The 10,236-nt window shown below is 43.9% G+C and overlaps 1 protein-coding gene across 1 annotated transcript; it reads right to left on the minus strand.

Annotated features, from left to right (window-relative positions):
* Positions 1–1,427: 1,427 nt before the first annotated feature.
* EIF3F (eukaryotic translation initiation factor 3 subunit F) lies at positions 1,428–6,250 on the minus strand. Its single transcript, XM_062624521.1, has 8 exons — positions 5,938–6,250; positions 5,792–5,862; positions 5,484–5,563; positions 4,287–4,424; positions 3,132–3,223; positions 2,811–2,947; positions 2,558–2,671; positions 1,428–1,808 (listed from the first exon to the last, which is right to left on the minus strand). Exons 1-8 carry the CDS (start codon positions 6,224–6,226, stop codon positions 1,731–1,733), a joined length of 999 nt encoding a protein of 332 aa, XP_062480505.1. The 5' UTR covers positions 6,227–6,250; the 3' UTR covers positions 1,428–1,730.
* Positions 6,251–10,236: the final 3,986 nt, after the last annotated feature.

Genomic DNA, 10,236 nt, shown 5'->3' on the forward strand with positions numbered 1-10,236 from the left:
AATGCCTCCTACGTACAGCCAGGCTTTTACAATTAAGCAAAATGATCCATTACATTTATGTTTGAAATATTGTCTTTCACAAGAATGGCCACTGAAATTTGAAATCAGGCATTCGAAGTTTCAGCAGTAAAGTAAGGTTCACAATGTGCTGTTCACCCAGTAAAAAGGGACAGAATGGAGGGAATCAGATAGGGGGTTTCTAAACAGGCAATTATTTTTTTCCTGTTTCAGTTCCAAGCATTTGTCACTGTGGTGTCTGACATACAACCAAATCTATGGATTGTCTCCTCTTCTGACACCTCTGCTTTGCAGTGAATCTACCTAGGAAGACAAACTCAGTGCCTTCTGATGTATAATCATTAGTCTTCAGGTATTTGGAAGGACTGGCAAATTTATGATACGTTTTCTATAACAATGATCACAAATTAATTGTTCTTTTCAGGGCTTTGCATTTTGTGCTTATTAGATAGCATAGCTATTCAACTTGTACAGCATTTAAAATTTTTCTTCTTACATGTTATCTTCTGACATTTAGTTTTCCTAACAGGGAATGGCAAGAGTTTACTGCAGAGGAGAGATTAAGGAAAGGATGTTATCCTTTCTTCCCAAATTTTTTTGTAGTAATTGAGACACTTATCCAGCTTTGCTGCTTGCTCTTTCCCTCCACCTATTTCAAGGCTTACTTTAAAGAACACCTTGACCTGAAAATCTGCAAAATATTTAAATGGCCAAAGTTATGAATATTAAGTTTAAAGACAAGAAGGGAAACCAAAGATTTTTATTCAGACTTATAAAAAATGAGAGCCGAGTTTGAACTTACTTAATGCTCACAAATAACATTTTCAATGAGGTGAGAATCCTTGCTATACCTTCAGTTTTCATGTACCCTGTCCTTGCAATTAGAAATTAGCATTTAGTCACTGGGGAATTCTCCACATTGTAACCAGTATAGGATCTACAGATCTGTAACCTGAGTCCCACTCTTGGTAAATTTCAAATTCATTATCAAAGCAGATGTGAGGCATCAGAAATCATCATTAGTAATTAGGGGGAACAATTATCTTGTAGAAGAGGGACACTTACAATCCATCACACAACCTTCCCCCTCAGTACAGCTAAACAGACTTCTAAAAGTCTGAATTCAATCTCATACTCTGTCAGTACCCTCCTGAAGAAGGGCACATACACAGCACCACTAATAAATCAGTGGCCATAATATCCTGTAGTCCTCCATATCATACGCAACACAAGAAGTCACACTTTCAGTGTGCTTTAACAACTGAAAAAAAACCCTGCAGAATTGAAGTTGACTTGCATCCACTCTGGTTTTCTTTCCTGATGCCGTATTATCCCCCCTTTTCTTTCAAAAGTGGATTCATTATACAATAATGAATGAAATAAGCTTTTCTTCTGGACAGAAGCCAATCTTGCCATTGCAATGGAACTTTTATTTCAATTACAATAAAGCTGTATTTTGTTATACAAGTACATAAACCCAGGAGACAAAAGACTCATGTAATCAATTTAAAAATATTGGGCTCATCTAAATCGCAGCCGTTCCCATGAATTTCCTAAACCATGGTAAGGATTTTTCAGGGCAATGGAAATAAAGATGTAAACCAAGTCATCTAGGTAATTAAATTAACATCTGGGGAAATTTTGTAACAACATAGAGAAGTGTTTCTGCCCATTCTTCAGGCTCTTTGACATGTAGGGTGGCACAATTTTCTTTATAAACTCAGAAGTTTTTCATTGAGAGCAATCTGTGACTGTGTGAGGTTTGCCAAGTAGGTTACCATCAGCAAGTCCTGAGAGGAGGAAAAAAAAAACAACCCACAGTGATGAGAAATACTAACAAGGATGACAGCCTATTAGGGAGTTGAATTTTTAACACCTGTAAAGCAGTTTACAATCGACTATTAGAAATGCTTCCCTCACAGGAAGAAAGGTTTGGTATTCCCAGAATATGAAACTGCCTGTGAAATTTTAACTCCAAGTTCACCCATGTTAACCAGGCAATTCAAAGGGTATAAGCAAAATTAAAAATTAGTTCTGGTCTTGCAGACTGTGGCTGAACAACACATTCAGAAACTTAGCTTTTGCTTTCTAAAATTCTGTTACAGAAGTAAGGTAGCACACTAAAACCCTGCTCATGTCCTAAGTGTTATGCAAGGAGACAGAACTTCAGCTCAGGCAAAAGAAGCTGGCAAGTCACCAGCTGTAGTCCATCCTTGTAATCCATACTGCTTTAAGCCTGGTAATTTGCATTGTACAGTCACTCTAAAAAGAGTTGGTGCTGGCTTTCAGATTACTTGCATAATTCCTGAGTACTTCAGAACTTACTCTCTCATTCACAGTTATTTTCAAGATTATTATGGTGAACTGATTTATCCACCTTCAGCCCTTAAAACATCAAACTACTGACGCAAAAGGGTTGTATCTTCTCTTAACATGTTCGTATGAAATCAAGGATTGTTTTGATCTCAGACAAATTTGCGTCCGTATGACAAATTTTCAGAATTACTGTCAACTGAAAAAAAATGGATGATGAACTTACATTGATATTGCTGTTCAACATTGTCTCAAAGTCCTCTGGTGAAATCTTTGGCACCTGGTTAATGAGATCCATCAGGAAACGACCAACAGTATTGTCAGCAGCCACTTTGCCAGACTAAATATAAGAAACATACACTTCAACATGAGTAAAACTCAGCAAGTTTATGGCCCAGAGAGAAAATATAGAAAAAGAAAACCAAGATGCACAAGCTTACATGAAACTTATTTGCTGGCTTATAAAAAGTTTGCCTTACCAACACATCCTCTGCATACTGCAGCACCATGGTGAGGGTGTCCTGAATCCTGGCTGATGCTGACCCCACCTGCTGTAAGTCACTGGACAAGCCAATCACTCGGTTAGGGCTAAAACAAGTCTTCATGATAAGATCCACTGCAAGCAAAAGGGGGATAAGTAAAAAAAACTGTCACAAAAACCAACTTGTTGAGGACTTCAGCAAGACAGTCTTATTTCCAGTAGAATTCACAGAATGGCAATTTTACCAGGGTAAAAAAACCCCAACATTTAAACAGTGTCACAACAATGCCTATAGCCAAAATAGGAAGAAAAGATTCACCTCCTATCCGCTCTGTATCATAATAAACATACTTCACTGTCAGAGGTGTGAACATCACGCCCATAGTTTTACCAGGGACTCCCATTGGGGCACTAGGGAAAAAAGAACAACAAAAAGTTTTCAGCATGGATATATTTAAGGGAGGAAGTAATAATTTCCATCTCAATAATCTCTGTTAGCACTGAAGTGTAAGCATGAGTATGTTACTCATTCTCACCAAAACCAGCCATATTAAGACCATGAATAACTGAGGACAGATCAGTCTGCCATACTATTAATTGCTCATTTTCAACCAAGAATATTCCTAGCTGGTCTGATGTTGTCAGCATGAATGCATGAAGAGCTAAGTATTATCTTCTTAGCCACAATTCCTTCTTGCTTATAGAGCAGGTATTCTTCTATCCTGAAATATTCCACACTTTGAGAAATCGCTTAAGTAACAAACAAAAATATGACAGATTCAATTACAAAGCACTCTCAAGACTTTTATTATTCCTGTTATTCAAAGTATTTGAAGTGCATTTATGCTTTAAGATGTCAGGGAACAGCTTCCTTTTTGAAGATGTGCAGTAGACTTCCACTATAAAGAAAGGCTGGGGTTTTGTTCCTTAAGGAGGAATGCTCTACAGCCAGTGCTAGGAAGAACAGTGAGGTGGAATAGGTTCATTTCTCAATATTTAATCTCCCATTTTTAATGGATAAAATTGGAAGGGATTGGGGGGAATGAAGACTGATCAAAAAGATGCAGTTTCAGTTGTCTTAACTGCAGTAATCCTCCAAGCGCATAAATAAACTGCCAAGCCATAAAGCCAGTAACCTCAGGCTAGCATTCTGACAGTGTGATGGAAGTTAGTGACATTAACACTAGCTATGTGAATCCTGTGAAATGTCACAAAGATGTTCAGAACACTACTAATGAAGTCACAGTTCCCCACCCCAATGAAGTAGGAATGGTTAGGTCTTTCATCTTACATACAGTGATCAGGACATTCCAATGATAAGTAAGCTTGATCCCTGGCTCTCTACTGTGTTTTAGCTACTGCACAGCATTGTTCGACATGGGACACTGCAGCCCACTATGTTTCTCGTTGCCCTGATGTGGTCTTTTAATAATTCAGATAACTCTCCTCCCAGAAATGCAGCCTCCTGGAGTACCTGACATAGGCTTTAATGCTCATGCGTGAATTCTGGAGACTCGTGTCCACAGTGAGATGGATTGGATTGTGCGCTTCCCGGCTGTAATATTCATGGATCAGGACAGAATGTTCTGTGATGTCATGGCCTGTTGCATACCTTAAAAATAAAAATAAAAATCACAGGTTGATGAGCCATTCTTCCAACATTCTAGTGCCCAGTGTTTGGTACTGTTGGTATATAACAGGTTTTTATCCTAAACCACTCATTTCCAAGCATTGAGCTGCAGAAGCATATTAAATACAAGTGTTTTAACTAAGGAATTTGCAGTTTGTAGGAATTACAGAATGAGCATACCCACGGCAAAAACACGCACAAGACCAGTGTTGTAGTACCAGCCATAAAGAGTTGGTACAGTTGACATCAGACACCCAAAATTCAGTTATCTGACATTATGTTCTGAAGCAACTCTTTAATTCTGTGTAAGTCAAAGCATACCAAATAAATCTGGACCAACCAAGTAGATCTTCCACAAAAGCATTTCTCTGCAGGAGGAACAACTCGTTAATCTAGCTCCTTTAACTGGTCTGCAATTAGCTTCACAGGAAAACTCCTGTCATCAGGACTGTACTTCTCTGTGCCATTAGAAGGTGGTTAAGGTCTGCTCCACAGGAACAGAACTGAGCTATTCTGCAGGAACAGGGGAGCATTAAAAGACTAATAGAGCCATCCACACACTCAGGCACTGACATCATACTGCTCTTGCTTCGCATCCCACACACACATACTCCCACCTTTTCTCAGCAGAGAACTTCTCTGCATGCTCCAGCTGTTATCACTGATTCCTCCTAAGGCCTTTGGTACTCTACATTACTCTTCTGTGTACTTCTTTCTTTATAAACAGTTATCTTCTATGGTGCAGGCTGTATTACAGGTGGCTATGTCCTTCTAGCAAAGCCATGCAGGCATTCTCTAACTTATCGCTCCTCTGTGATATCTTTGGTAGACAGATACAAAAAGAAATCCTGTACATCTCCAATACCATCTCTTCCTCTTGTGAACTGCAAAAGCTTTACAACTGATTCTATAACAAAAGTTGCAAGATCTTACTGTCATAAGCATTAGTGCTTCTGCTCAACCTGTGACAAGGAGAATGATGTATTTCAATTAATTAAGGGACCAGCAACACTGCTTGCATGTTCTTGCAGGAGAACTTACCAGCCCAAGATGATCTCGTTAGGAGACACCTTCTTGTGCAACTCATACATGTTTTTGGCAAATTCCATATCGACTGCCACCTAAGAAAAGGGACAGGCCCAAGTCAGGTGGTCACAGGGATGCTGAACCCTTAACGGCGGACAACACGGCTATAAGCCCTCACGCTGCCATCAGGGGCGGCACATGGGCACCACACACCCCCGGCTCCTCACCAATCGCCGAGAGACCCACCGCCCGCTCTACAGCGCGGCTCGGGTGGGTTGTACAGCCCGCCGCTACACCCGCCCGGGCTGCCCCGCACTCCGTACCTCATCTTCGGACTCGTTGTGAGGGACGGAGAAGCAGTTAGTGACCTCCACCGAGTGCTTGTCCACAGCCCCTGCGGGAGGGCAGCACGGTTAGAGGGGCACCGTGGGGGAGGTGGGCTGCTCTCCCAGTTGTCGGCGGCTCTTACCCAGCAGCGTCCCGATGACCCGCGCCGCGCCCTCGTTGCGCCGCTCGAAGCTGTCCACGATGGAGGCGAGCACGACCGGGTGCAGCCGCACCACGCGGCCACCGGGGAACGGGCCCGAGAGCGCGGCCGACAGCGGCGCGGCCGGCGGCGGCGGCAGCGGTGCTGGAGTGGCAGGAGGGAGCGGCGCGGCAGTGGGGGGGGCGTTACCCGTCGGTGTGGTGGGCGCCGTCGTCGGACTCTGCGCCGGAGCCGCCGCGGGAGGAGCTGCAGAGGGAGCCGTGGCCGCCATTTTGCAACAGAGAGAGGGGTGGGGGCGTTCACGCCGGCAGTAATTGGCTGATGTGAACGCCTGTCACGCAGCGTTACCTTTCTATTGGGGAAAGGGTTGTGCTAAGGGCCTCCTGCCATGTGTTAACCAATGGGGGGAGAGCGATGAGGAAGACGCTGTGGTTGGAGGAAGAGCACACTGTCGGTGACTGAGGTTCAGTCTTATTCACAGCCTCTAGGAGCCGGAAAGTTTCTCAATTGGGTTCTCATGTTCCCCACCTCCCTGCGTGTCTGCTCCCGCTGCCTATTGGCTAGCACCGCCCCTGCCCTCTCCCAGAGCGGGGGGGTGTATGTATTGGCTGTGGCGCTGCTGTTCACCCTGGTGGTGGCTACGAGAAGGGAAGGTTTGTGTATGTCTATAGTGCCCACCGTTCGCCTGCCCGCTTGCTCGCTCGGTCGAGCAGCAGGGAGCCCTGCTGGAGGCACGCTGAGCCGGCCCGGGTGTTTCAGAGCTCCCTGTGCCCTTCCACGCCTTACCATCTCGGTGGCCTTAGGGGTGCCTGTGTATCCAAGGGCCTGCCTTAGCTGGTTGGTTGTGGCACGTTCCTGGTTATGCTTCACATCCGTGTGGCGCCAGCTGTGGGTGAATGCTGAGGTGTTTGGGTGATGATAGTATGGTTCTGGTCACAGTGGCGAGTCTGTTGCAGCCCCCTTGGGCTGCTTGTGGTGAGAGTAGGGTCAGTAGCTCTTTTTCTGCTGCCTTACAGCTGTATAGTGTGTGATGAACGTAACAGCCTTCAGACACGCCACCAAGTGGCCACCATAGGGAAGATTAGCCCGTAATGCTGTGTGTGAGGAACCCGCAACCCTTCTGGCATTGGGTTCCCTTCTGTGAGGCAGGAAAGTGCTGTTAGCCGTGCTTTCCAGGTCTTCGTAGTGCGGAAGACTAAGTGCATGCCAAGTAACATGTAGAGAGGAAATGCTGGCTACCTCTATGCAAGGTTTAAGGGTTACCCAACAAATGGACTTCTTGGATATAATTTGCCTGTTACTTACAGTTCCCCATGTTTTTGTGCTCAAGCAACAAACCTGTGTAGGTGAGGACAGGTATGGCTGCAGAATGAAGCATGTATGCTTTTGATAACTGCTAAGGACAGTCTGTTCTTTTGGATCTCCCTTGTCCCTTTCTTGGCTGTGTACTTGCAGGTGTAGCTGTATACTAACAGGAGTAGCAACATGGTAACAGATTTACCTCTAATTCTCTTAGTTCAAAACCTGATTATCGTAGTTTTTAATGTTAGTTTGACAAACTTTTAAGGGAGAATTTCAGGTATCATTGAAATGGTAGGACAAGGGGTAATGGGATAGAACTTAAATGGGTGGTTCAGGTTAGATGTAAGGAAGAAGCTCTTTATTGTGATGGTGGTGAGGCGCTGAAACAGGCTGCCTAAGGAAGCTGTGAATGCTCCATCCCTGAAAGTGTTTGAGGTCAGGTTGGAGAGAGCCTTGAGCAACACAGTTTAGTGTGAGGAGTCCCTGCCCATGGGGTTTGGAACTAGATGATCTTAAGGTCCTTTCCAGCCCTAACTATTCTATGATTCTATGTTTGGGAATTTTTCATCTCAAGCTGTTCTTTTCCCACAAGTAAACTGCTTGTGTATGTGTGATTACAAATATATAAACACTGAAAAATCTAGAAGTCTCACCACTTGATAAAATGCTTAGTTTCATGAAACTGTGCCAGCCAGAAACCACATCAGTTCTCTGGCACCACTTTGTCTGCGAGGTGGCTGTTTGAATAATTGAGAACATTTCCAGGAGTAGCAAAGTACAGTGGTGGTTACTGCCTCAGGTGTAATCATCTTTACTCTCTTACAGATCCACTTTGGGCTCCTGACACACTTTCCCATATATGGATTACCAGTTTAAAGTAATTTTAACATACAAAACCTGATTTTTATTCCTTGGTGGCTTTTGGAGATTTTTCTGCTTTTCAGCTGAGGAGTGAATGTCATCAGTTGATGAGCAGTTTTAACTCGGTCAGTAAAGACAGGTTCCTAAGTATAAAAGGAGCAGCTCACTAAAGATAATACATTCTGCCCATGTGCTGCCAATTTGCTGCTTTTATGTAAATGGAGAACACTTATCAAAGCTACAAAGGAGAGCTAGTGATTGTGAGCAAGAACAGATCTTATCTCTTCATAAAAGCACTTCCTAGTCTGTGTATCAGTAAAAACTGGTTCTCCTGTTCTTAGGCTTTCACTGTGCAGCCTTCATTTCTTGTAAGTGTGCCTAGGTCAAATTGCATAAAGCTTTAAAATGTTGCTGTTCCTGGAGCTTTGATGTGTCATTGAGAAGTCTAATGTGTGAGGTGTTCTCATTAGAGAGCAGCTGTTTGATCTTGTTTTTGTTTGCATCAAACTTTCCTTGGTGCTTAATTTGACATAGTCAGCTGTAGGTTCAGGTGAAGCAAGCAAGGCTCTTTACGACCTGCCCGTTACACTTTTATGTTGCCACTTTAAAAATTGGCGAACTTAAAGCTGCAGTTGTAGTTCAAAACTGGCAACTGTGAAAACCTTCTCATATGTTGACATAAAGCTGCTGGAGAGAATGCCAGGGGGGCTATAAATGCGAGTAAAAGTTGATAGCCTGTATCTCAAGAGTCAAAGGTGAGTGGCTGTCTCGCACAAAACCCACTTCATACAAAGACTGTATAAATCTAACAATAAAATCAGTCGTGTGATAGTACTTGGAGCAGATGTGTCCAAGCCACAAAACTTTTCTTCCTTGCTGAAAGACTACAGAAAAAAAAAAAAAGAAAAAAGAGACTTTCATAATTGATACTGTTTTGTAGAATCATAGAATAGTTAGGGTTGGAATGGACCTTAAGATCATCTAGCTCCAACACCCTTGCCATGGATAGGGACACCTCACACTAAACCATGTCACCCAAGGCTCTGTCCAACTTGGCCTTGAACATTGCCAGAGATGGAGCATTCACAGCTTCTTTGGCCAATTGTTGTGGTTTAAACCCAGTCAGGTAATTCGTTCACTCACTTACCCCCCTTTTCTTGCCCTCCCCCTGCTCTCGGAGGGACGGAGAGGAGAATCGAAAAGAATGCAACTCCCACGGGTTGAGATAAGAACTGTTTAGTAACTAAGGTATAACACAGATCACTACTGCTACCACCAATGATAATAATGATAAAGGAAATAACAATACATCATCTCACCACCAGCTGACCGATAACTCGCCCCCCCCAAGCCCGACCAAGCTCTGACCGATACCTCCTCCAACCCTGCAGTCTCCCAGCCCTTCCGGCTAACTCCCAGTCACATCCTGGGCAACGTGCTGTGGTATGGAATACCTCTTTGGCTAACTTGGGTCAGGTGTCCTGTCTCTGCTTCCTCCTGGCTCCCCCTCCTCCCTGGCAGAGCATGAGGCTCACAAAGTCCTTGGCCAAACCAAAACATCACCTATCAGCTCTGTTCCCAAGCTGAAGGTCAAAACACTGCACTGCACCAGCTACCAAGAAGGGGAAAAATGACTGCTACTGCTGAACCCAGGACACCAATCCATTCCAGTGCCTCACCACCCTCACAGGAAAGAACTTCCTCCTTACATCCAATCTAAACTTTCCCTATTTAAGTTTTAACCCATTACCCCTTGTCCTATCACTACAGTCCCTAATGAAGAGTCCCTTCCAAGCATCCTTATGGGCACCCTCCAGATACTGGAAGGCTGCTATGAGGTCTCCACACAGCCTTCTCTTCTCCAGGCTTAACAGCCCCAACTTGCTCAGCCTGTCTTCATACAGGAGGTGCTCCAGTCCCCTGATCATCCTCATGGTCCTCCTCACAAAATATCAGTTTATGTTTAGAGTAGGGTAGTTACCAGTGACCTATTAATGGAGCCTGTTGTTGGAAACTTGGTGTCTGTCTAGTGAGATGATTAAGATGCTCAGATACTACCTCATTACAGTAAAATCTGCCTAGAGGAGAATCAGAAGACACATTTGCACATGAACATGG

Source organism: Pezoporus occidentalis, unplaced genomic scaffold, assembly GCF_034315485.1.
Source record: "Pezoporus occidentalis ecotype Australia unplaced genomic scaffold, CSIRO_AGI_Poc_V1 ctg268, whole genome shotgun sequence".
Lineage (NCBI taxonomy): Eukaryota > Metazoa > Chordata > Aves > Psittaciformes > Psittacidae > Pezoporus > Pezoporus occidentalis.